Below are 27,146 nucleotides of genomic sequence, written 5' to 3' on the forward strand. Positions count from 1 at the left end.
GAGTGTGTTGCCATGCCCTTCTCCAGAGGATCTTCCAGACCCAGGGATTGAGCCCAGGTCTCCTGTGCTGCAAACAGATTCTTTACCAACTGAGCTACCAGGGAAGCCCCAATACATCTACAACTGATCTAGACAGTCTGAAGCTGTGCTGTGCTTAGTCGCTCAGTTGTCTCTGACTCTTTGCAACCCCATGGACTGTAGCCCATCAGGCTCCTCTGTCCATAAGGATTCTCCAGGCAAGAATACTGGAGTGGGTTGCCATGCCCTCCTCCAGAGAATCTTCCCAACTCAGGGATCGAGCCCAGGTCTCCTGCATTGCAGGTGGATTCTTTACCATCTGAGCCACCAGGAAAACCTAAGTGGGAAGCCTATCCCTTCTCCAGGGGATCTTCCCAACCCAAGAATTGAAACTGGGTCTCCTGCATTGCAGGCAGATTCTTTACCAGCTGAGCTAAGACTGCAGCCCCAAAGAGTAATGTCTTTAATCTGTTGGTCTACTCTTCAAAGTGACAGATCAGACAACGACACCACTGGCAACAATTCAAGGGTCAAAAAGTCAAGGTGAGTATTGGCCAGAGCTCTGAGAATAGTCTTCGGTTCTGGCCATTAAGTAAAGTATGTCTGCTTTCATATCAACACAGCTGGTGAGCCACTGGGGCCCGCTCATGGTTTTGGACACCAAAACCAAACCATGAGTGAATTAAGCCCAGACTTTAAGAGAATGTCTGTGAATCAAGGACCCTATTGACCCAGTGAATTTGCTTGAGGTGAAAGGGGTTGGAGGGGGCAGGGCCACAGAGGATAACGTTTCAACCTGACAGTCGCTGCCAGTTCTTGTAAAGCCAAGTTGCTACTGAAGCTAGACCAGCCATGTTATGGAGTATGGTATTTTCACTTGAACAAAAAGGCCTGATTAGCCTCTCAATTGGGGGCAGGAGGAGAAGTGGACTACAGAGGATGAGATGGCTGGATGGCATCACCTACTCGATGGACATGAGTTTGGGTGAACTCCAGGAGTGGTGATGGACAGGGAGGCCTGGTGTGCTGCAATTCATGGGGTCGCAAAGAGTCGGACACGACTAAGCGACTGAACTGATTGAACTGAGTGTCTCCAATACCCAAAATGTCCAATAGGGTGTTGTGATTTTATTCTCTTCCATCTAAAAGAGCAATTTTCAATTCTGGCCTTTCCTATGTCCTGAATCTGAGACTAACAGGAGAGATGCACTTTTTTTTTTTTACCACTAGCTGACTTTGGCCTGAGTTGGCTCACTGTCCCCGAGGTTCAGAAAACTGTCACCCATTAAGAGTGGGTTGTTCCTTTGGCTCAGCTTCATCCTGCTTCTATGAAAGATCTGCCTTGTGTAGAGTGAAAAAAGCCCTCAAAGAACTCCCGATGCCAGGCTAAGGCCTGGTTCAGAGAACGAGTGCAGTAGCCTAAGTCCCCCACAAAATAATACCGAGAAACAGTCTCAGAGAAAAAAAATTTACATTTTCTTATTTGAAGGGAAAAATGTAACGAACGAAAACGGTAAAAACCACAAATGATGTAAGATGTCTCCATCACTCCCGTGACTGCTACTCTTTCTTCACAAGGCATTTCCTGTCCTTTCACATTATTTTTGTGAGCCTATGGACCCATTTATTCTTACACAAACGGGTGGCTACTTCCTTGTCGACGTCCTGGTAGGTCAGACGTGGCCTCGCTACTCTGAACCGCACGGCCGCCTCCCGGGACTCGGCACTTTCACTCTCACGCGCTCAGCACGGACGATCCCAGATCAGTCTCCTTTGGAACACTCACCGCTGCGCCGCCAGATCCCAAAAGGCAGCATCGTTTGAGTCCAGGAAATGTGCGTTTAAAACGGAGACTGTATCACCGCCTCCAAGAGGTGCCGACCAATGCGGAGATGCTCGTGCTTTCCAGAGCTCTCCCAGGGTACTATCAACTTTCCGATCGCCAGAAAACTGGCCTTGGAAAATTTCAACTTGCATTTACCTCGTCAGATGTAAGGCAGACCGTCGCTTCGCACTTCTAAACGCCATATGCACTTCCAACGCAGCTTTGGGAATTTGCTTCGGTGCCCAAAGCTCGTTACTCTGTCCCCTTTGCGCGGACTTAACATGTGGCTGACCTCAGCTACTTCCGAGATCCGCGAACACCAAGTCGTCCCGGCCAACATCAAAGATGGCGTCCAAGCCGGCAACCTATCCTCTGCGCACGCTCCGCTAGCCTCCACGTGTCCACTCTCGATGCCCGTCCCCCAGGTTCCACTCTAGCCGCCGCGTTCAGTGGTTGCCACCGCCCGCCAATCGCAGGGCAAGGACGCTGTGGGCCCCGCCCAGCGGATCAGCTGAGGGATCTGCGATGTCTGTTGACAGCAGCGGTGGCTGCGCGGCCGGTTCCGGGTTTGGCGCGGGGAGGGGGGTAAGCTGGCGACGGGCGCGGGCGTCCGGCGGGACGCTGGGGAGGCTCGCGGCGCGGGCCGCAGCGGTGGGGCGCGGGCGCCGAGGAGGAGCGGCAGGCCGCAGCCTCTGCCCTTGCGGTCCGGGTCTCACCCGACGTTTCCGGGTCTCGTCAGATGTGAATCCGATGGAGCGGCCGGGGGAAGGCGAGCAGCCGCCCCAGCAGCAGCCGTGGGGGAGGCTTCTTCGCCTGGGCGCCGAGGAGGGCGAGCCGCACGTCCTCCTGAGGAAACGGGAGTGGACCATCGGGCGAAGAAGAGGTGCGGGGCGGAGAGCGGGCATGGGAAACGTGGGACCGGCGGGGGACAAGCCTGGGGATGGGTCAGGGCACGGGGGCGGGGACCAGGGACCCGGGATGGGGTGGGGGACGGGGACCGAAGGACAGAAGCCGGGGGCTGAGGGCGGAAGCCTGGTGATAGGAGCAGGGCGAGACCGGGCCCACCGGGCTATGGGAGGACCCTGGGCGGGGCGCATTCTGCCGTCCAGTTTTTCCGGTGGAATGGGCTTTCGTGTAACAGCTGCCATGTATTCACTTAATGGTCTGCCCAGTCACTTCTGAGTGCTTCATTCAGGTTATTTAATCCTCACCACAACTTTATGAAGTAGTTATAATAATTTTTCCCCGGGAATGCAGTCTTCTCAAGTTTATTACTACCCAAGGCATCTTCTCTAACCTTAATAGAAATGAAATTAGAAAGCAAAGCAGAAGGAACACTGGAAAATCCAGATATGTGGAAATTAAATAACATTCTTAAAGAAGCAGTGGGTCTAAGAAGAAATCCAAAGGGAAATTAGAAAATATCTTGACATAAGTAAAAATATGAAAATGTGAAAATCGCTCAGTCATGTCCAACTCTTTGCGACCCCATGGACTATATGCATGCATGCATGCATGCATGCTAAGTCGCCTCAGTTGTGTCCGACTCTGTGCGACCCTATGGACAGCAGCCCACCAGGATTCTCCAGGCAAGAATACTGGAGTGGGTTGCCATTTCCTTCTCCTCGTGGACTATATAGTCCATGGACCTCCAGGCCAGAATACTGGAGTGGGTAGCCTTTCCCTTCTCCAGGGGATCTTCCCAACCCAGGGATTGAACCCAGATCTCCCGCATTGCAGGAGGATTCTTTACCAGCTGAGCTATCAGGGAAGCCCCAAACTATAATGTACCAAAACTTAGGGGATGCAGATAAGCAGTGCTTAGAGGGAAATTTATAGCTGTAAACAACTACATTAAAAAGATCTCAAGTCCCAGCTCTTAGAATAGAGTTGCTCAAATATTTGTTGATTTCATGAAAGGGGAAGCTAAGGACTTGAAGAAAGTCACACAAGTAGTGAGAGGAAGAGCCCTCACCCTCCATGCTTACTGCCTCTGCTGCTGCTAAGTCACTTCAGTCGTGTCTGACTCTGTACGACCCCATAGACGGCAGCCCACCAGGCTCCCCCATCCCTGGGATTCTCCAGGCAAGAACGCTGGAGTGGGTTGCCATTTCCTTCTCCAGTGCATGAAAGTGAAAACTGAAAGTGAAGTTGCTCCGTCGTGTACTGCCTCTAGACCTCTGATAATTTAACCTCCCTTGTAGCTTTTATACTGAGAGTGCAGTGCGCTAATGAGGCCAACAAAAATATTTTGGTTTTATGCAAATTAATAAATTGTGACTCTGGGAATTCCTTGGTGGTGCAGTGTCTGAGACTCCGCACTCCCAATGCAGGGGAACTGGAGTTCCATCCCAGGTCAGGGAACTAGATCCCACATGCCCCAATTAAGTTCACATGATGCAACTTAGACCTGATGCAACCAAATAAATAAATATTTTTTAAAATTAAAATAATACATTGTTATTCTGACTTTATACTTTAAACAAGAGAGAATGAGAAAGATTACTATTTAAAAGCAAGTATTTTTTGGCTTCATTTTACCCAGTACGATGTACCTGTACCTGTTTTTCTGTTGGGATCTTTTGGGAGACAGTCTTAAACCCCAGCATCAAGTTATTATTTTTTTACAACTTTAAAAATATTTATGGATTATTAGAAACTTTTCAAGATGCATTAATTCGTGTAAATGGATGTTTGAGGAAGAGCAAAAGCCCTGGAGACCGCCACCTCCAGGGCCACCATGACACCAGCAGAAGCAGCAGCAGCACCACCACAGCACAACTTACTTTGGGTTAAAAATTTACATTTCAATGCCTTTGTACCTACTTCATAGGGTCACTGTGAAGATTAAAAGAAGCCTGGCTAAGAGTTAGCACTTAACGTTAGCCATTGTTATTATAACACAACACTATAGTATCACTTTACACGTTAATACAAGGAAGCTCCAATACTTTGGCCACCTGATGCGAACAGTTGACTCATTGGTAAAGACCTTGATGATGGGAAAGATTGAAGGCAGAAGGAGAAGAGGGCAACGGAGGATGAGGTGGTTGGATAGCATCACTGATTCAACGGACATGAACTTGGGCAAACTCCAGGAGATAATGAGGGACAAGGCGGCCTGGTGTGCTGCAGTCCATGGAGTTGCAAAGAGTTGGACATGACTTAGTGACTGAACAACAAAGCAAGGAACATAAATATGTAGTTGAGCTGATTCAATGAAAGTCCTTTCCTTGAATGTATTAACCTTTCCAGCAAAATGTAGAGTTTAAAAGTCTGCCCAGGCCTCCATAACAAAATACCACAGATCAGGAAGCTTAAACAACAGAAATTTATTTCTAGGAAGTCCAAGATCAAGGTGTCAGTTGATTTGTTTCCTGATAAGAACTCTTCTTCCTGGATCACAGAGAGCTGCCTTCTCTTTCTGTCCTCTCATACTGGACCAAGAGACCTGTGGTGTCTCCCTCTTACAAGTATTTCAACCCTCTCAGATTAAGGCCCTACCCTGATATTTAACTTTATCATCGACAGTCACTCTCTCTAAATACAGTCACTTTAGGGGATAAGGTTTCAGTGTATAATTTTGGGGGGCACACAGGTTATAGAACTTGATTATTTTAAAACCGTTACACACCTGCTATGTACTAGGCATTATTTTGAGAAAAAGGGGGAGCTGAGTTGATGTGTGTTGGGGGGAAGAGGGAGTCCTCGCCTTCCCAAAGAGCTCCCCATTCTTGGAGAGTGGCAGAAATGCATACCAGCCATGGAGAGATTAATAAACTGAAAGACAAGCACACAATATTCTAGTTCTCAATTGGAATGCTGATGTTCTGGCATGGAGAAGCCTATTAAAGCCCCACTCCGGTGCCACAGTGACCAGCCTGGCTCTGGGGCTGTGAGACCATCCTGGTGGTTTTGTTAAGTGTAATGGGACAGTCTTGAACACAGGTGAAATTCACTTCAGATAAATGTAACAAAATACTTCCCATAATGTAGAGTGTTTGGGCAAATAAGGTTTAAGGGTTATGGAAGCATAGTTCACACTTAGTAAAATTTGCCCCTTTTAGGTGTTCAATGAGTTTTGAGAAATGGAGGCACCACTACCATCAAGATACAGAACATTTCTATCACTTCAGAAAGTTCCTGGTGGTCTTTTGGAGTCTGTCCCTGCCCTTTCAACCTTAAATCCTGACACTCACCTATATGATTTCTCTCCCTGTAGTTCTGCCTTTTCCAGAACACCGTCTAAAGCCATCTAAGGGAAATCACACATTATCGCAGCACTGTCTTTGGGTCCGGCTTCTTTCTCTTGGCTGGTGCTTTTGAGGTTCACCCTTGGCAGTTATGTGTATCAAGTGTGTTCCTTTTTGTTGCTGGGTGGTGGTCTGCAGTGTGTGTATGAATTTACCACCAGTTGATGGGTACTTGTACTGTACTGCTTCCCACATTTGGTTATTAAAAATAAAGCTACTGTAGGGAATTCCCTAGCTGTCCAGTGGTTAGGACTGTGTGCTTTCACTGCCAAAGGTGCAGACTCAATCCCTGGTTGAGGAACTAGGATCCTACAAGTCGCAGGTCATGGCCCCCAAAACAATAAAATAAAGCTACTATTAACCTTAGTAGCTATGGTGCAAACCTATCATAGCCAGATTAGTGACTTGGTATTAAAACACTCCTGAAAGCATTTATTCTTTTGATTTTAGGAGAGAACAAAGTATTTGAAGATTTCCCCTTGGACTTAATGAGAATGCAGTGATTGTATTCAGTTATAGATACATTCCTGTTTTGTTTTAAATTTTCTTAAACATGTACGTGTGCCTGTGATAACTCACTCATATTTTTGTGACTGTCATTGCTTCAATTTTGTGACCATTTATGAAACCTTAGATTACACAGAAGAAATTCAGGACTACGATACTGAAGATATTTAATAAGCCCCTTAGGTTTTTCTCAAAGTTCTATAATACTTACCAGGTTGTTTGCATACATGTGCATATTGTAAAAACATCACCATGAAGCTGTTGATGTATAGCTAGAGGTGTTGATGGGGTGTATCCTCTGGGTAATGAGGAAGCAGAAAGGTTCAAGACATAGTCCCTTTTCCTTTTGGATTAACACTCAAATGCTTTTTGGGTCTTGACTTAGTGAGTCTTGACTTCTGGTCGTGATATCATTAAACGAAGCATAGTGTTGTGCCCAGTACCCACAGTTGTATTCCCCTTCTCTGCACACCCTCCTCTCTGTTTTAGGTTGTGACCTTTCATTCCCTGGCAATAAATTGGTCTCTGGAGATCACTGTAAAATTACAGTGGATGAAAAATCTGGTCAGGTATCACTGGAAGATACCAGGTAAGCTCTTTCTGAACTTCGTTCCTGTTTCCTCTTACAGCTTCAGGAAGCCGACTTTAGCCAGTGATTGCAGAGAAGGGACAAAGGCCCACTTTGTATAGCTCAGAAGTCTGCTAGGGTCTCTGGGTATTGGGAGATATATTTTCTGGCTTCTAGGATGGGCTACTGAGTGACACTGGTGCTAGTGACAATTCTTGAATGTTTTCAGATTAAAGCAAAAATGTCTCAGAAGTAAGACTTAAAAGGCAGTGGTACATTTTGGGTTTTTACAAACATATGCAAGTTAGGCTTCCCCAAATCAAGAAGTTTGCCTTTCTTTTTTACTATTACACCACATAAGTAGTGTGTGAAAGTCAAAAGCTTTCCAAATTGCACTCACCCACTAAAAATATATACATATTTATTTTGTATTAATAGGATTATACTATTATACTGTTGTTGTAATAACCAAAGGCTCAGTGGCTGAAAACAACAGCAATCTGGGATATGATAGGCATGGGGGCCCAAAGTCCAACTCAGGTCTCATTGGTGTCAGCTCTTTCTGGAGGCTCTAGAGGAGAAGCAGCTGTCTTCTGTCCCAGCTTCCAGAAGCCACTGCCTCCCTTGGCCGAGGTGGCTGAAGGGGCAGGGATGTTCCACGCAGAAGAAACAGCAGCTGCAGAGGTCCAGAAATGCCAGCAGGAAGACCCTGATGTCCACACTAGAGAGACCAGACTTTAGTCTGAGAACAGTAGGGAGTCACCAAGGGGTTTAAGCACCCCTTGGAGAAGGAAATGGCAACCCACTCCAGTATTCTTGCCTGGAAAATCCCATGGATGGAGGAGCCTGTAAGCTACAGTCCATGGGGTCGCAGAGTCGGACACGACTGAGTGACTTCACTTTCACTTTTTAAGCAGAAACGTGAAATCAGACTTTTGGGTTAGAAAGAGCTTGAGGATGGATCTTGAGCCTGGCAGCAGAGCCGTGGCTGTGTGAGACAGCTTTGCTGGTCTCTGTAAGTGGGCTTTTACTGGGAAGGCAGCCCAGCCTTCCAGGGACCTGCTGCCAGCTGCTGAGGACTCGAAACAAGAGATGGTGTGACAACACCGCCTGCACTATTTACTGTCTGGCCTTACACAGAAACCTAGAGTAGTGGAAGCCTGCTCAGAGGCCGGGCTAGAGCCTCTTCCTCACTGGGAGTCGTAAGAGTGCAGCCATGGAGTTAGGGCCGGGGCAGACCGAGTGCCCAAAATTGGCTAAGGGGGAGGAGGTTGCTCAGGTGCGCTCTTCCCCTTGGTTGCAGTCTAGTCTCTGTCCACTCAGGAGGATCTCCTCAGGGAGGCGCCTCCTGTCCCGTCTGACTCAGGCTTCTGTCTCTCCCAGTAGTATCCACTGCCCTCCCATCCAGCAGTGTGGTCCCTGATTTTCTTTTTTAATATTTATTCGCTTATTTTAGGCTCTGCTGGGTCTTCGTTGCTGTACCAGGCTTCCTCTAGTTGTGGCAAGCGCGGGCTACTCTTCCTTACTGTGCATGGCCCTCTCATTGCAGTGGCCTCTTTTGTTGTGGAGCATGGGGCTTCTGCACTTCTATAGTTGCAGCACACACACTCTAGAGACCAGGCTCAGCAGTTGTGCTGCACAGGCTTAGTTGCCCCATGGCATGCAGAATCTTCCCGGACCAGGGATACAGCCTGTGTCCCCTGCATTCGCAGGCAGACTCTCACCCACTAGACCACCAGGGAAGGCCAAAAGGGGGCCAAAGTCCAACTCAGGTCTCATTGGCGTCAGCTCTTTCTGGAGGCTCTAGAGGAGAAGCAGCTGTCTTCTGTCCCAGCTTTCAGAAGCCACTGCCTCCCTTGGCTGAGGTGGCTGGAGGGGCAGGGATGTTCCATGCAGAAGGAACAGCAGCTGCAGAGGTCCAGAAGCGCCAGCAGGAAGACCCCGATGTCCACGCTGGAGAGACCAGACTTTAGACTGAGAACAGTAAGGAGTCACTAAGGGGTTTAAGCACCTGATTAACTGGTCCCTGATTAACTGGAGTGGCATCCCAAGCACAGGAATCACACTGTCTTCCTGTCATCGGTAGTTGTGTGTTGATTTGCTTCTGCCCAGAGCCTGTCTCAGGGCTTCCCAGGTGGCACTAGTGGTAAAGAACCTGCCTGCCAATGCAAGAGACGTAAGAGATGTGAGTGATTCCTGGGTCATGAAGATCCCCTGGAGGAAGGCATGGCAACTCCAGTATTCTTGCCTGGGAAATCCCATGGACAGAGGAGCCTGGCAGGCTTCAGTCCATGGGTTTGTACAGAGTCAGACGCAACTGAAGCAACTTAGCACGCAGAGCTTGTCTCATGGGGGCCGTTGGTGCTCATGTGACGAATGAACTGAGAGGGGCTAAGGCTGCTGGAGGGAGGGGTAGGTCTGTGGACAGAGTCTGGTGCAGAAGAGAAGCTGGAAGTCAAAGCACATGCTGCTGGTGGATTCCAGGGCTTCACCAGGAGGAGAACATGAGTTTGGAACACTGAAGATGTTCAAACACTTGACAACATCATTTGGCTGTGAGTGAAGCACAACAGGCAAGGATTTCCTTGAGAGAATTGTAAGGCGGCACAAGTGTTTATATCATTCCTATGAGTATTTATCATTTTCAAGGTGATAGGGGCTTCCCTGGTGGTCCAGTGATTAAGACTCCACACTTCCAGTGCTGGGGGTGTCAGTTCAGTCCCTGGTTGGGGAATGAGATCCCATGTTCTGTGCGCCACCGCCAAAAACTTTTTTCAATTAAAAAAAATTGAACTGCTTTTCTGCTGATTGTAGAAGAGGAAACTTTTAACTCCAAGTTATTTTAAGTAAGATAAATTCCATTTTGTTGCCCCTACAGCGCCAATGGAACTGTCATTAACAAGCTGAAGGTTGTTAAGAAGCAAACTTGCCCTTTACAGACTGGGGATGTCATCTACTTGGTGTACAGGAAGAATGAGCCAGAACACAGTAAGAGGGGGGTTTCCTGGGCTGGACCCACAGGTGAGGTGTGGCAGGGGGCCCTGAAACAGCTGGAAAGCATTGTGGGAAGAGGCTTATTGAAGCCAGTATTTCCTGAAGGAATGTTAGCTTACCTGCATCCCTTTTGTGTTTATGTAGATTCTTGGTGTGGGTAGTGTCTGTTGAAGAATGGGAGTGTTGGCCTCGCAGTCTGAGCCCCAGCCATTCTTCAGAAATGCCACCGTGGTCATGACCCACGGGTCTCAAAATGGTAGCCAAGGAGAAGTGAGTGTATGGGGAGGGGTAAGCTGACAGAAAAAGACTCCTAAATTGAGAACAAGACTTAGAATGGGGGCTGGAGGCCACAGATGGCTCTGCTCTGGGACACTTGACAGTAGACAGCAGAGGTCAGACTGGAGCTTGTCCCAATCTGAGCATCCACATTTGTGTTTGTGGAAGAAGAATGATGCAGGACAGAGTTAGGGGAGTCCTTCAAATGGTGCCCCCAAAATAGGAAGAAGGGGGCGGATGTTCCCTAGGTTGTCCTCAGCATAGTCAAAGCCACCCCTGGCCACACAGAAGGATCTCGTGTCCGCTTCTGGTGGTTTGAAATATGCAAGGCATAGAGACTCATCCCTCCTTGTTGCTCTGCTTCCCTTAGCCTCTTCATGCCAGATGAGTTTCCTGAGGCTTATTTATTTTGGCTTTGGTTCAGTTGTTTTGGATCACTTGCTTTAAATTCCCTTAAACTGGCAGCTGTGGTTACTAGCTGATAAGTCAAAATAGTGGCTGTGAGGTAATGGGAGGAAACAGAAGAGAAATGTGAGTTCTCACCTGGCACGTGACTGACAGTGCTCTGATTTGGTTAATTCCTTTCAGACGTGGCATACCTCTACGAATCTCTAAATGAAAAGCAAGGTGTAACACAAGACTCCTTTGGTAAGTGGGATTTTCCGAGAGGAGTGGGTGTGTGTAAAGTGGGTCTGTGTGTTGACTGTCTCTGTCAACAGGAATAGCTTGCCTGAGGCGGTGGTGCCCATCTGTGCCCTGACTGTATTTTCCTCCTGCTCCTTCTGTGTTCACAGAAGCTAATAAAGAAAATGTGTTCCACGTGACCAAAGATACCTCAGGTGCAGGGCGAGGTGACGATCCTCAGGATCCCCAGGTCCTGCTGTCGTCGCCCGCCACTCAGGTGTGCTTTGAGGAACCACAGCCATCGACGTCCACGTCGGACCTCTTCCCCACGGCCTCTACCTCTTCCATGGAGCCCACCTCCGCAGGCCGAGGGCCTCCCTCCAGCTCCAGTGAGAATGGGGGTCTCAGGGCAGTAGCTACAGTGCTTTCTATTCACTCTTCCTGCCCTCTGTTGTTACGGAGACAGACAAGCACTGAGGAGTTCAGTGGTGGCGTCAGGCATCAGGCTGTCAGTAGTAAGGTTTCTGTAGCAGTTGCTGTCTTGTTCCATCCTCAAGAGAAAGCCTGGGGATAGGGGACTATAGCAGTGTGGTATTTTTTACAGGCTATATAATTCATATACTGTAAAAATCACATAGAATGAACCCTTCCAGTTTTCTGGGTTTTTTAACGGCATCTTGCATCACCTGCGCCTAGTTTGAATTAGTGACACTTCGATCTGCTGTCTCTTCTTCTGAGGTGGGTGAATCAGACTTTCTTGTTTGTCCCTCTCACAGGCTCCAGAGGTACAGACATCTCTCCAAAGGAGTGTGGTCCATCTGTGACAAGTGATGAAATCTCCAGCTTCCCTTTAATTCTCCCAGACAGAGATGGGGCTTCCTTTTCTCTGTCGGAACCCCAGGATCAGGAGGATTTGGAGCCTGTTAAGAAGAGAGTAAAAGCAGGTCAGAATCTCAAGGTTTCATGTAACCTCAGGGCCCCAGCAGGACCATCCAACCTGTACCTGTTGGGGCCCCACCATCTGCCAAAGCCTGAGGATGCTGTCTTAGGCTGACAGCAGATGGCAGCCTGGGCCCTTTCTTTACTGTTCGTACCATTGGGATTGAACTGTGTTTACTGCCAGGGTATGCTATCAGTCTGCAAACTGCATTCTTTTTTTTTTTTTGGCTGTGCCGGGTCTTCATTGCTGCACAAGCTTTTCTCTAGTTACAGCAAACAGGGCTACTCTCTAGTGACATGTGTGCGCTTCTCACTGTGGTGGTTTCTCGTTGCAGAGCTCAGGCTCTGGGGCTTGCAGGCTTCAATCGTTGTGGCTCTGAGGCTCCAGAGCACAGGCTCAGTAGTTGTGGTGCTTGGGCTTAGTTGTGGTATGAGGGGTCTTCCCAGATCAGGGACCAAACCCACGTCTCCTGCATTAGCTGCTGCTGCTAAGTCAATTCAGTCGTGTCCGACTCTGTGCGACCCCATAGACAGCAGCCCACCAGGCTCCCCTGTCCCTGGGATTCTCCAGGCAAGAATACTGGAGTGGGTTGCCATTTCCTTCTCCAATGCATAAAGATGAAAAGTGAAAGTGAAGTCGCTCAGTCGTGTCCGACTCTGAGCGACCCCATGGACTGCAGCCTACAGGGCTCCTCCATCCATGGGATTTTCCAGGCAAGAGTACTGGAGTGGGGTGCCATTGCCTTCTCCGTCCTGCATTAGCAGGCGGGTTTTTTTTACCACTGAGCTACCAGGGAAGCCCCTGGAAACCATATTCTCGAGTTGTGACTCTGTCCTGATACAACAGCCAATTTTTAAGAGTATGTTATCTTTAAGTGATAGTTTGAAACTTCACATTAAAGACAATTTAGAGAAAAATCTATGCTTTAAAAGCGAAAGTTAAAAAGACTGTAAAAAATGTTAGGGAATGTAGTTGGTAAGACAGTAGCTGTAAGGCAGACCTGAGGGCTGCCCGTGGATTGGAGCAGTGTGATGGGAAGGAAGTGGGCCTTAGAAAGAAACTGTATTGTCTAGTGTATTGAGTGGAAAATGAGTTGATTGACCTGGGAAGGTATGGAATGAATTGGCAACAGATACATAAACAAGTATAAAAATGAAGCCATTTTTAATTATCAGAAATGAAAAAGTATATAAGAAAGGAAATTCTAATATGCTGTTTGACTGAACAGACTATTTAAGCATAGTAATATACCTACAATATACTGACCCAATAATTGTGTTAGAATAATATTGGGAAGGCTACTCAAAGGGCAAAATCCTTCTCTGTTTTAATGGATATCAGGAGATGATACCTAAAATCTTCAGCGTAAACGTAGCGTGACAATCCAGAAACACAGAGGCTGGGACCAGAAGAAACAGCTAAAAGACATTGTTAGGCAGCAAGAAAGTCCTTTCCTCAGAGGAGGGGGGGATGGTGAAGGTGAGCAGAGGCTGGGGCAGAGGGCTGCTGCTTTTGTTTTCTTTTAAATATTTGACTTTTTAAATCATGTTTCTCTAATAAATTAAAAGTAAAAATTAATCTGTGATAAGGAAAATTAAACATGTCAGCCAAAAAAAAAAGAAAATATTTTAAGCTCCTGGTAACATTTTTAAATTTAATTATTTTTTAATTGGAGTATAGTTGCTTTACAGCATTATAGTAGTTTCTGCTGTGCAGCAATAAGAATCGGCTATACATATACATATATGCCATCCTTCTTGAGCCTCCTTCTCACCCACCCCCCACCCCATCCCACCCATCTGGGTCACCACAGAAGCACCCAGCTGAGCTTCCTGTGCTGCACAGCAGCTTCCCACTGGCTATTTTATATATGATAGTATGTGAAATATGTCAATGCTGCTTTCCCAGTTTGCCCTACCTCTCCTTCCCCAACTGTGTCCACAAGTCTCTCTAGGTCTCTGTCTCTGTTCCTGCCCTGCAAATAGGTTCATCAGTGCTCCTGGTAACATCTGATGGTCTGTATTTTCTAGCACTTTCCTGTATGCATATGAGTCACATTTTTTTATTTAAACAAAAATGACTTCATACACAAATGCTATTTGACAACTGGCCTTTTCTCGTACCTATGTATCCTGAGTGTCTTTTTATACTATTAACTGTTCTAAAACACTACTTAAATATACCAGATTATGAAACTTATTTTGAACCTTCTTAAAAATGCCCTTTGAAATACACAAAGGAAGAGGTCTTCTGTCCACAGTTTAAGACATCTGTAAATACAAGAGATGTGTTGCCTCCATGGTCATGATGGTCAGAATGTGTCCCTTCCCTTGCAGATGGGGAGCCAGACCTTAACCTGCCCATACTGGTCACAGACCCAGGCAGAGACCCTCCCGCTGCCCTTGACGTCAGAGCCGAGGCCATGAAGCCAGACAAGATGGAGGAGACGCTCACATGCATCATCTGCCAGGACCTGCTGCACGACTGTGTGAGGTGCGCCCACATGGGGTCCTGTGGGAGGCCAAGGGTGGGGTGGGCCTTTGGGTCAGGTCAGAGGCTGCACCCGCTGAAAGTGCCATAGCCGTTTTCCTTGTATGGCCGACAAGCCAGAAACCAGGCTGGTGACTGAAGCTACAGAGGAGCCCGAGAGACTGAGGTGCTATGGCTCTGACCTCGGGTTGGCCTCGGGCGGAGCAAAGGAAGCTTGGCAGTTAGCATGGGCGAGCCTCCTAGAATGATCTCTCGTTGCTTCTCTGTGGGAACTTGGAATTAATCTGTCTGAAGTTCAGCTGAAATGCGTGTCCTTTCCACCCACTCCTCATGTCTCTGCTCTTCCTCCCTGGCCCTCCCTAGGGTGCCATGTGACCTCTAGTTTCTTTTTTTTTCTACTTTCTTGTAGTTGACAGGCACAGAGTTAGAGCAGTTGAGGTGCCATGTTTTTGCACAGGGACTGTTTCTCTGGCGGGTTTTGGAAGGCAGGTGGCTTCCCCTGGCATTAGTTGAGGATGCAGACCCCGCCAGCAGCTGACCTCACGCATGGTGTGGGTGGAATGCCCAGGAAGCACAGGCTCAAGGCCCTGCTGAGGCAAAAGAGCATAAGGGCTGGGGATGGGCAGTTGGCTCATTTTTCTGTTTTGTACCCGAACCTCAGTCTGAGCAGGGCCATTTCCTCCTCCGAGGAAAGAGGCAGCATGACCCTGGGTCTTTGATCCTCACGCCCCAGGCCAGCCATGCCCCTGGAGCCCTGCATCCAAGGGGCTGCTGCACTTGCTGGGGAGACGCCCCACCCACGAGTGCCCCCAGGCCTCTGAAGCCCATCCTGTGCCCTCAGCCTGCAGCCCTGTATGCACACCTTCTGCGCTGCCTGCTACTCAGGCTGGATGGAGCGGTCTGCCCTGTGCCCCACCTGCCGCTGTCCGGTCGAGCGCATCTGTAAAAACCACATCCTCAACAACCTGGTGGAGGCGTACCTGCTGCAGCACCCGGACAAGAGGCGCAGTGAGGAGGATCTGCGCAGCATGGCCGCCAGGAACAAGATCACACAGGACATGCTGCAGCCCAAGGTCAGGAGGGCCTTCTCCGATGAGGAGGGCAGCTCCGAGGACCTGCTGGAGCTGTCGGACGTGGACAGTGAGTCCTCGGACGTTAGGTGAGCCCCTTGGGCCTGGAGCGGGGTGGGCGGCCCAAGTCTGACCACCCCCCAGGACCTGCTGGTCCAGGCCACTGCTGAGGTGCAACCCGGCAGCCGTGTTGCCTGCCTTGTGCCAAGCACGCCACTCATTCAGGTGACCGTGATGAGGCTTGCTCACGGCCCTGCCTCCTGTGATAGCCTTTTTTCTCTTTGGTTATGCAGTGGAACATTTATTCTATTTTTTTGTTGCTTATCTGTATTGTTTTCCAGTTTATTAAGATATAACTGACATACAGCCTTATAGAAGTTCAGGGTGTGTAGCATAATGCTTGGGCTTAATTATTGTGACAGACTGGCCACAGGAAATGATACTTTTTTATTTGCTGAGTCCTCATCAAGTGCCTTGATTCACCAGCTGATACAAGTACCACATAAGCACACTCACTCTCCACAGCTTACCTAGTGAACATACGTCCTAGAATATCACTTGAGGTACTTACCATCTGTCAGGGTATTATTACAGAAAAGCCACAGCCACCTGGTAGACAGGGTGCAGTCCTAGGAGACCTTATTTTATTGGCTGATGTCTCCTGACTTAGAAGTCCAGGGTGTGAATTTTTGTGTTGAGGCCATAATATTTAAAAAGACAAACCCCCACCCCCAGTTTGTCTCTTTTCACAAAATTTAGCACATAATGTTCAAGCAAAAAGAAAACCAAAAATCACTTTTGTGTGAGGTTTTTATTATATATTCATCCATTCATACACATGTGTAGTCATACATGCTTAATTTTTTTTTTATTACTTAAGACATTTTTTGTAATATTTTGAAACCTAGGACAAAACCGCAGTGCACATTCTGTGTTTACAGTTTAGTCCACATGTCGTTATTTCTTGGAGACAAGCATGTGGAAGTAGGATGTTCATGTCAGGAGTCTCAGTGAGAGGATACCTTGCTGTACTTCTGACGTCTGCTTGAGCTCAAGATTGGCGCTCGACAAATGCCCGCTGTTGAGTGCAGGTGGCGGCACTCCCCGGGGTGTGTGGAGGGACAGCAGTGATCCCCGAGACACTCGGGGTATTGGGACAGGCAGGTAACTTAGTTCCATTTACATCTTTTTCTTACAAACATGGCTGAGTGTCTTTTCAATGTTTCTGCCTTTTCTAGTCATGTCTTGCCTGTCCTTCCCATGGGTGGCAGGCTCAGGCAGGCATCCTCTGACTGAGACCAGAGGAGAGTCCACATATGCCTTTCTTGTGGATTATGTTTTACCATCTGCAGGTTTGAAGGCTCAGCTGAGGAGCATACAGCTGAAAGGCGCTGTGGACAGCAGCATCCAGCCCTGTGCATTTTCAGATTTTAATGACGGGAAGGGTGTGCATGAGTGGCATCAGACCTGCAAGAGCGCACCCTGCCCAGTGTGGGGACAGGAAGGCTCCACTCCAGGGGATGCCTCAGGGGGTCGAGGGGCAGGCAGGAGATGTCTCCAGATCCCAGGAGTGTCTGAGGGAGAGAGCGCTGGAGAAGTGTGGGAAAAGGGGGGCTGGGAGGTGGCAGGGAGCAGAGCCTGCCGACTGCTGCTGTGCAGGGTGAGTGTAGGGGGCTAGGGGGTGCTGGAGGGCAGCTGTCCTTCCCCTTCACACACACCAGGTCCAGTGGCTGATGCAGAGCTGAGACATGGAGGCGGGACGAGGCCCATGAGCTGGGGTCTGGGTCTTGGCTTGTCATTTGGTCTGGGGCCGTTGTCGCTACCCTCAGCCTCACACACCAACCAGAGCGGGTGTCATCTCATCCCCCCGAGCTCTGTGCTTTCCTTGCAGCCAGCCGTCCATCGTGTGCAGACAGTGCCCTGAGTACCGCAGGCAGGCGGGGCAGCCCCTTCCCTACCCAGGGCCCGGCAGTGAGCCAGGGGCACCGCAGGTTCCCGGGGATGCACCGTCCACGTCCGCCAGTGTCACGGCAGGTGAGATGGCCACTCTCTCCTTGCTGTCCTGACCGCTCTGGGTGTGGGTGGCGCTTCTGCTGGCTCTTCTCTGCTCAGATAGCTCGTTGCTTTTCGTGACCTGTTTTGAGCTAAGAAACCAGATAATCAGCTTTATGTGTGGATCTCCGCTCTTGAACACACAGTCCTGATTCTGACACTTACCCTTCCCCACCCCTCCCCGCTACTACCTTGGGACAGTCAGCATGCCCCGGGATGCTTGCCAAAGATGAAGTGACCATCACACATGGGCCCCTCCAGTGAGGGACTGGCCTCTTTCCAGCAACAGGATATGATGTTACCAGAGCTGCCCTGAACTGTCTGTTCACTGCCCATTTCAGTGGGCGAGTTCCTAGGCGCCATTAAGAAAGGAAAAATGAAATGTGGACTGTGGTTTGTGGCCCTACATTGTAGGGCCTGGCCTCCTTGCCACCATCAGCCTGAGCCTGTCTAGAGGCCACTGACCTCAGAATTGTGACCCAGAGCCACATTCTTAACCTTCTGCCGTATGTGCTGTGCCACGACTCTCGGTGGTGTCCTTGTAGGCCCCTACGTGTGGGGATGACCATGGTGGTGCATGGAAGGTCCCGTTGTGACCATGGTGAGTGCACAGAGCCTCATGTGGTACGTGAGTGACCAGGGGCCAGGCCACATTGACACAGCTCTTGGTGCAGAGTTAGCCAGCAGAGACTAGAGAAATCACTTTACTGTTTTATGATCTGTCCTTTTTTCCTGTATTTACAGGAAATACTAGAAAACCTTCAAGTGGCCTTTGAAATCTAGCTCCAACTACTGAACCAAAAGATAGCTTTGGTCACTTTTCCATCTATTAAACCTTTTAGTTTGAGTGGTAGACTGTCACTTGGCTGTTAGCAAAATTGGCCTGAGATCTGCCCAGGTTTTCTTGTAGGTCTGTGTCCTCGTGCATATCTTGTAGCTGCCCCTCCAGGTGTGGGCTGAGCCGCTCGTGCTGCTGCTCCAGTGCTGGCAGCACCAGCCTGAGCAGCCTGTCTGTCCCACAGCCCAGGACTACGTGTGCGCCCTGCAAGGAAGCCATGCCATATGCACCTGCTGCTTCCAGCCCATGCCAGACCGGAGAGCGGAGCGTGAGCGGGACCCCCGCATCGCCCCCCAGCAGTGTGAGTGAGGGTGTGGGTGTGTGTGTACACCGTCTGCCCGGGGCCCCTCCCCACCTCAGAGCCACTCCTATGTGTCCTTCCAGCCTGGTTTTCAAAGTGTCATGGACTTCTGTGTGTGGTTTGAGCGAAAGATACAGTTCTGTGTTTCCACCTGTGTCATCAGGTGTCCCTGCAGGACTGTTTGATAATCTGTCTTTGGTCACCAGTTGAAACCCACCCCTGTCATACACACAGGGGGCTCTCTTTCTAGATCCTGTATCTGACACGTCACCCCAGTAGTTCTCCAGTGTCTCATTTTATTCTGTTCTGTTGGCTGCATAGTTTGTTGGCTCTCAGCTCCCCAAGCAAGGATTGAACCCTGTCCAAGGTGTCATTTTAAAATCTAACAGCTGAACTGTACGGCACATTAACAGTTTCTAGATGATGGTGAAAATCGAGCTTGTCACTTATTTAATGGTTACTTGAACTTCCTCCTCGCCATGTGGCATGACTGGTGCATGTGCTCTGTGTCCACAGGTGCCATCTGCCTGCAGCCCTTCTGCCACCTATACTGGGGCTGTGCCCGGACTGGCTGCCTCGGCTGCCTGGCCCCATTCTGCGGTAATGCTGGTCCCACCACCGATCGCCACCACCTTTCTTTGTTCACTTGGTGTACTTGAGGCCAGTGGTGGGCTGGCTGTGTGCCTGAGCAGGGAAAGGCCACATTGGTCGCCATGAATTAGCTACCTTTTCCTGGAGGTCTGCATAGATTTGCAAGTGTCAGTGAGTGTTGGCTCCAGGACAGCAATAACAACAACAGGGGAACTCTGAGTCGTGCACAAGGACCACCCCCACTAAAAACACATGTCTGGACTTCACAACCCCAGACCAGGGACTATGCAGACTGGAGCATTTCTGTGGGGAGTGGAATGAAATGCCTTTTACTTTTTCTCTGTTTGAAATTATATTTCATCACACAACTTTTTTTTTCAATTAAACTTTCTATTTCATTATGGGATATAGCTGATTAACAAACAATGTGATAGTTTCAAGTGAACAGCAAAGGAACTCAGCCATACATATACATGTATCCTTTCTCCCCCAAACTCCTCTTTCATCCAGGCTGCCATGTAACATTAAGCAGAGTTCCCTGTGCTATACTGTAGGTCCTTGTTGGTTATCCAATTTAAATACAGCAGTGTGTACATGTCCATCCCAAACTCCTTAACTATCACCTCCCCCATCCTTCCCCCGCCCAACGCCCATGACCATAATGTCACATAACTTTTCATTCTTCATAGAATCCATAATGAACAAAATTGGGTTATCCTGTCAGGTGAACAGTGCTTTCATAAAGTGCATATGAAATGGGTAATGCTGCTTCCCTCCATCCCAACAGAGCTCAACCTGGGTGACCGCTGTCTGGATGGGGTGCTGAGCAACAACAACTATGAATCGGACGTCCTGAAGGTACAGGCCAGGTGGAGGCCAGTGGGAGGCCTCCTAGGACTGTCCAGTGTTGTGACTTTGCATGTCTGTTTGTGCGTGTCTGCATGTTGTGACTCTGCATGTCTGTTTATCCCTGTATCCCCCCAGATAGGTATTCCTCCCTGCCCTTCACACTGAGAAGCCACAGGAATTGTGTTACACAGTTCCAGGTCCTGCTCAGCCTGCCCGGGGCAGGCAAGGGGAGCGGCTGGCCCTTGCGTGGAACCAGGACTGCCCACTGGCCCTCTTCATGCATTTCAGGAGGCAGCTGGCTCTTAGAACTTCAGGGTTTAACATGCACTTGTGTCGCTTGCCAGGGGTCTTCCCTTCACCCCAATATATGTGGTATGACACCCCCAGGGCAAGGCCCTTCTCATCTGAACAGCACCTCCTCTACCTCACTGCTCTCTGGCTAGATATTCACAGGCACGCTCTTGTAGGTTTACACAGAACCAAGCAGCTCCATGCATCTTGAGGGCAGAGCCCACCCAGATGTAGACCCTGGCTTCCTTGTCACGTGGTCATGGGCCTGTCACCATACTGTGGCCGATCAGGCTGCAATTAGGTCTCACTGCTCCTATGCTACAGGAATGTCTTTGCAGAATTTCAGAGAATGCCAACTCTTACACTTGAGGTTCTAAAGCTAGTCTGCCCTTAGAGACTGAGAAGAAGCTCCTTGGTCGAAAATTTTGTGCTGCACTGTGTGGGTGTGATACCATGTCTGCCCCAGGCCTCCTGTTCCAACAGGCCATCCAGGCCTCCCAGCTAAACTCCTGGAAGCAGGTCCCCTAACTTTATGCAACACTCATCCTCTGCAAGTGCCCACCACACTTACGTGTTTTGGCTCTACGCACCTTCCAGGGCCTTTTATGAAATGTCAGCCCTCTTTGCCATTTGTTATATGTTCTTTTTCTTTTTTTTTTTTTTTTAATATTTATTTATTGGCCGTGCTGGGTCTTCATTGCTACACAGACTTTTCTCTGGTTGCAGAGACCAGGGGTTACTCTCTAGTTGCACTGCATGGGCTTCCTGTTGCCGTGGCTTCTCTTGTTGCAGAGCACAGGCTGTAGAGCGTGGGGGCTTCCAGAGTTGCAGCACATGGGCTCCGTAGTTACAGCCCTATGGGCTCAGCTGCCACGCAGCATGCAGGACCTTCCCGGACCAGTGTCCCCCCACATTGCAAGGTGAACTCTCAGTCACTGGACCACCAGAGAAGCTCCCTCTTTGCCATTTTAGTGTTTCCTTCTCCAAGCTCATGTTTCTTCTCTTGCCCATTTCCCTGTTACAGAATTACCTGGCCACCAGAGGTTTGACATGGAAAAACATGTTGACTGAGAGCCTCGGGGCTCTGCAGAGGGGAGTATTCCTGCTGTCTGGTAAGCCTTGTTGTGCCTACTTGCCCCCCACTGATGGTGGTGTTTTCCAGGGGCACCTCTGCCTCTGGTCAAGTGGTCCCTCCTGCCTGTCCACACACTGGCAGCATTGCTTGTTGGCTTTCCCATGTTCACTCCTGCAACCTCTGCCCTCCCTGGCAGAGACAGACAGAAAGGTCCTGATACTTTGAGATTTCTTTTTTCTTGTTGGGTTTGAGTCGACATGACATGTTCCAGAATCTTTTCTCACACAGGGGAGGGAAGGAACACAGTTGGCGAGGTGCTGGCCCCACCACTGGTCAGCATTGACCTTCTAGGGCTGGTTGTCAGGGTCTTTGCTGGCCTGTCCCTCAGTGCATCAGGTGACTCAGCGAAGGCTTACCCCCTCTCCCAGGGACACCTGGTGCTTTGTGAAGTGTGCACTTTTGTCACTAATGGAGGGTGCAGAAAAATCAGTGCATGATTTTTTTTTCCCTAACACATAAATTATTATCAAAGACTTGAAAGGTACTAAGTTATTTTGTCTCACAGACACATTATAGTGAGTATCTTGAGTTTCCTCTGTTGGGACAGTTCTATGTGGTTGGGTCTTAACTTCTTTTGCTTTTTAATGGCTATTTTTATAAGAATGATGTGGTTCACAAAGAAAACGTTAAGTGGTACAAGAAAGTCTGAAGGATAAAGTGAAAATCATTGGAAATCCCACCACCTAAAATATACCCAGTCATAATACTTTGACAGCCACCTTCTAAATGCATGTACCCATGTGTGTGCATCATTTTCATAAATGAGATCCTGCCAGACATGCTTTTAATAACCTATTCACCCAACAGTATATCTCGAACTCTTCCTACGTCAACAAAGATCTATGCCTTGATTTTTTTTTAGTTATTACTTAGCATTCTGATACCATCGTTCATTTAGCCAGTTTGTTACTAAAGGATATTTAGGTTCTTCCCAGCTTTTCACTGTTTGAACCACCACTGAAGCTGTCGAGCATATGCAGTCCTGTAGGTTTCACAGTCAGTCCCCATCCCCGCGCCACCCCTCCCCCAAAAAACACAGTTATCCCCTTAGGATAGTAAACAGGACTACTGTCACTGGCTTGCATGGTTGAGGCATGTCCTGGGGCCTGAGTGCCAGCATCCCCTAAGCCTGTCAGCTGAATGTTTGCCCTCTCAGTTCAGTTCAGTCGCTCAGTCGTGTCCGACTCTTTGCGACCCCATGAATTGCAGCACGCCAGGCCTCCCTATCCGTCACCAACTCCCAGAGTTCACTGAGACTCACGTCCATCGAGTAAGTGATGCCATCCAGCCATCTCATCCTCTGTCATCCCCTTCTCCTCCTGCCCCCAATCCCTCCCAGCATCAGAGTCTTTTCCAGCAAGTCAACTCTTTGCATGAGGTGGCCAAAGTACTGGAGTTTCAGCTTTAGCATCAGTCCTTCTAATGAACACCCAGGACTGATCTCCTTTAGGATGGACTGGTTGGATCTCCTTGCAGTCCAAGGGACTCTCAAGAGTCTTCTCCAACACCACAGTTCAAAAGCATCAATTCTTCGACGCTCAGCTTTCTTCACAGTCCAACTCTCACATTCACACATGACCACTGGAAAAAACCACAGCCTTGACTAGACAGACCTTTGTTGGCAAAGTAACGTCTCTGCTTTTTAATATGCTATCTAAGTTGGTCATAACTTTCCTTCCAAGGAGTAAGCGTCTTTTAATTTCATGGCCGCAATCACCATCTGCAGTGATTTTGGAGCCCGAAAAAATAAAGTCTGACACTGTTTCCACTGTTTCCCCATCTATTTCCCATGAAGTGTCAGGACCAGGTGCCATGATCTCTAGGTCTTGTAAATATGAAAGAGGCAAACGGTGGGATATTTTATCTGCCATGTTTGATGATAAATGAAATGGAAAATCTTTTTCTTCTATGGGACATACATATGCTTGTCTGTGTCCTTGGTTCATTTTTGGACTTGGGAGATTATTTGTGTGACATCTTTGTTAATGGTGCAACACATTGTCATTTGTGTTAAAAACACATCCTCTACTATTTCATTAGTATTTCTCCTTTGTTATACGTGTTCCCATTGTGATGTGTAAACTAGAGGCAGTCACATTTACAAATCCCTTCCTTTGTGCCATTTGGTTTTCATGTCATAGAAATAGCTCAAGAGAAGAATATTATTCCTCTTAGTACTTTTTTAGATTATTCTAAATATTTAAATTTTTAATCTAGATGGAATGATTGTGCTATAAGGAAATAAGTTGGTGTCTAGGTTGGTTTTGCTCTTGTTTTCCAAATGTCCAGCCCTCTGTCTGACCCTGTCTATGGATCAGTGCATTAGTTCCCCAGCAGCGTGCAAGCCAAGTCTGTTCTGCTGTGCTGGAAACATGATGCTACCCACTGGCGGGCTGTGCCTGTAAGAGGCTGTGTTCCTTCCAGATTACAGAATCACCGGGAACACCGTGCTGTGCTACTGCTGCGGCCTGCGGAGCTTCCGCGAGCTCACCTACCAGTATCGGCAGAACATTCCTGCTTCTGAGCTACCAGGTGAGGAACCACCTGGCTCCTTCCTGGCCCACAGTTCAGTTCTGCTTGCGTGGGCTCCCACACTCTTTTGCAATAGCTCAACACCCTGTGTGGGCCTTTACTCTGAGTTCACAGCAGGGCCAGGGACACAGCCTGGTAGGTGGGGGCACAAAGGCCATACTTGTCTTAAGCACCCCTTGTCTGGTGCCTGCCCAGGCTCTGGATCAGGTGAGGTGGGTTCCTGAAACAAGATGGCAACTGGAGTCATCTCATTTCTAAACTGGATTTTCGATTAAAGATTTTTTTTCCTTTCCTGGAGAACAAGGAAGCGAGCTATGAAGTGGGACAAAGCGTTGTGTGTCTCAGCTACAGTGTCTCTTTGGGTCTCAGCTTAAATTCACTAGGCCAAGTCTGTAGACATGTGCATGACATGTGTTCGTTTTTTTCTCTTCCCAGCGGCCGTCACATCCCGTCCTGATTGCTATTGGGGCCGCAACTGCCGTACTCAGGTGAAGGCCCACCACGCAATGTGAGTGTGCAGGCAGGGCGGGGGCTGGGCAGGGCTGGAGGAGTGAGTGCAGACAGGCAAACAAACCCGCGGTTTCCTAACAGGAACTGCTTTTTTTTAAATCTTTTGGCCATGTTGATTTTGAAGCTTTTAGGGATGTTCATGAAGTAGTCAGTTCTCTACTTAAAAATATACTAATTCATTAATAATTGTCATGCTTTTATAAAGTCATGTAGTATATAAAAAAGTCATTAAGTGAAGTGATTAAGTGAAGTCACTCAGTCATGTCCGACTCTTTGTGACCCCATGGACTTTAGCCTACCCGGCTCCTCCGTCAGTGGGATTTTCCAGGCAAGAAAACTGGAATGGGTTGCCATTTCCTTCTCCAGGGGAACTTCCCGACCCAGGGATCGAACCCGGGTCTCCCGCATTGTAGGCAGACACTTTACCATCTGAGCCACAAGGGAAGCCCGCGTAAAAGTCATTATCACTTAGAAATTCTGCTCTTCTGTTATGTCATTTCATGAAATGTTTGCCCATACACATTCATCTCCTTCTCCACCTCCATGTCCCCAGCCTACATGTTCAGGGCTGAGCGCTTTGCGAATCCCTGGTTGTGGTCCCTGAGAACCATTTCCCAAGTCACAGCCGTGTGCACGTCGCCATGCACCTGGATCTACCTATGGTGATGCGATGGCTAGAGCTCTCCCTGGGAGTTTCCCACGGGGTCTTTAGAGGCTGTTCATGTTGACATTCATGTCACCCCGCGCGGTCGCCCATAGGAGTAGATCGGCCTCTGCTTTGAAACCATGAGGAAAGTGATCGCATAAGTCAGTTTCATGGATCGACGCTGTTTGCGGTGACTGTTATCCCAAACAGCCATTTGAGGTTCAAATTAAAGAAATTGGTTAAAAGAGTCATCATGAGGACTCAGGTAAAGGCAGCCGCCCCTGAGGGAGTGATTCTGTAAAATAAAAATCTTGGTTTGTATTTGAGCGTAAACTGTGTGGAAGAGATAATTTTATTCTAAAAAAGAGATTTCAGTAGTAACAGGCTAACCTATCTCTATTAAAATGTGGGCAAGGGGGGCAGCAAAGGAACCCTCGTCTTCTCAGAGAGGAGGTCACCCACAGTACCTTGGGGATGCTCACGAGGCACAGGTCTGAGTTTCTGGAAATTGCCCAAATGTTCCACTTGTATTTTACATTTAGAAAGGAGGGGTCACAAAGGAGTCAGACATGACGTAGAGACTAAACAGCAACAAAGAAGGTTGCGTTTGGGGTTAGTGTCTTTGCTGTATGAGAAACATGCTCTTGCAAACCTCAAGCACAGGATCACTGTCTCCTGTAGTTCCTTTGGGTACAAGTACAGAATTCCTTTACTGAATGCATCTGTGATGCCCTCTTGTATGATTTGACTGTTTTTTCCCCACAGGAAATTCAATCACATCTGTGAACAGACGAGGTTCAAGAACTGAGCGTCCAGGGAGGCACCGTGATGGCTCAGGAGTGTTGGCAGTCAGTGACACGCATCTCAGAAAATACTGAAAACAGACATTTTAAGGACATTTCACAGTCCCCCGCCCCCTGCAGGGGGGACTGGGGTCTTGGCATAGGGCACTCTGGTGTGACCTTTCTTTTGTGGAGCGAGACCCTCTTGGCGAGAACCCCCACCTGTGGCACCCAGAGCCCTGGGGCCGGAACAAGAGCCATCAGCCGTCCCCTGTGTATCTGTCCCACAACCACAGACAAAGCAGAAATCTCTGTTCAAGAAGAGTGTCCTGGGAGAGGAAGGGGAGTTTGTCAGAAACACTGTGCTGTGACGAAAGGGAGCACAATTTTCCAGCCGCAGGACGCACAGCGGCTCACGTGTGTGTTTTCATAGCTTCGGTGCTCATCTCCTAATGAGATTTAAATATCACAAACTGTAGCACAAATGATATAATTTATATTTACAAATTGACTAAAATTGGAGACACTGATATTTGAAAGAATAAGCATATGTTCCTGTTTATGAAAAAAAATCATCAGACATCCAGGACTCCCTAGCGCCAAGGGCATGTTTGGGTCACTAACACACAGGGCTCCTCCTCAGCACAACTGCAGCCCACCGAGCTGTCCTCCTTCATCACTGCTCCCAGCCTCGGGGCTGGGGTGGCCTGGGGCCAGGCTGCAGGTTGTCCCTGGTGATGCCCCAGCCCGCCTGGAGCAGCCCCTTCCTGCCAATAGGTTCTGCGAGTCCTTAGCCTTTCCTCCTGCGTTGGGTTTGCCGTGTCATCTGGAATAATACTTGAAATTTTGTTGTTTAAAAAAAAAATTTTTTTATCATTTGTTAAAGCCACCCGTTTGTTTGCAAAATTGTACCTTTTTTGCTTCTTCTCAGGAATACGATTTTCAACTTTGTCTTGCTCTTGATACAGACTCTGAGAAGCAGTGCTCTGGGGAAGAAGGCCTCCTTCCCGCATTCTAATAAACACGCTGTGTCTGTTTCTCTCCCCAGCACCTT

General features: G+C 48.6%; 1 protein-coding gene across 2 annotated transcripts; it reads left to right on the top strand.

The window, feature by feature from the left end:
• Positions 1-2,292: 2,292 nt before the first annotated feature.
• On the top strand, positions 2,293-27,146 carry CHFR (checkpoint with forkhead and ring finger domains). 2 transcript variants are annotated; one of them, XM_055549996.1, is made up of 17 exons: positions 2,293-2,428; positions 2,583-2,726; positions 7,093-7,192; positions 10,050-10,159; positions 11,030-11,089; positions 11,236-11,454; positions 11,842-12,009; positions 14,342-14,498; positions 15,337-15,654; positions 17,457-17,599; positions 18,640-18,756; positions 19,273-19,356; positions 20,135-20,205; positions 21,512-21,599; positions 24,047-24,154; positions 24,590-24,662; positions 26,076-27,146. In XM_055549996.1, exons 2-17 carry the CDS (start codon positions 2,594-2,596, stop codon positions 26,116-26,118), a joined length of 1,992 nt encoding a protein of 663 aa, XP_055405971.1. In that variant the 5' UTR covers positions 2,293-2,428; positions 2,583-2,593; the 3' UTR covers positions 26,119-27,146. The 2 variants fall into 2 exon arrangements, with proteins under 2 accessions (XP_055405971.1, XP_055405970.1); XM_055549995.1 differs by lacking the exon at positions 2,293-2,428 and having other exon boundaries at positions 2,445-2,726.

This window comes from Bubalus kerabau, chromosome 16 (genome assembly GCF_029407905.1).
Source record: "Bubalus kerabau isolate K-KA32 ecotype Philippines breed swamp buffalo chromosome 16, PCC_UOA_SB_1v2, whole genome shotgun sequence".
NCBI lineage: Eukaryota > Metazoa > Chordata > Mammalia > Artiodactyla > Bovidae > Bubalus > Bubalus kerabau.

Excerpts from the sequence above, each read along its gene's own strand:
- CHFR (XM_055549996.1), top strand. The coding sequence starts at position 2,594 with ATGGAGCGGCCGGGGGAAGGCGAGCAGCCGCCCCAGCAGCAGCCGTGG. Across the intron at positions 18,757-19,272 it reads CCGCATCGCCCCCCAGCAGT|GTGCCATCTGCCTGCAGCCC; the intron begins GTGAGTGAGGGT and ends CTGTGTCCACAG. Across the intron at positions 24,155-24,589 it reads TCCTGCTTCTGAGCTACCAG|CGGCCGTCACATCCCGTCCT; the intron begins GTGAGGAACCAC and ends TTCTCTTCCCAG.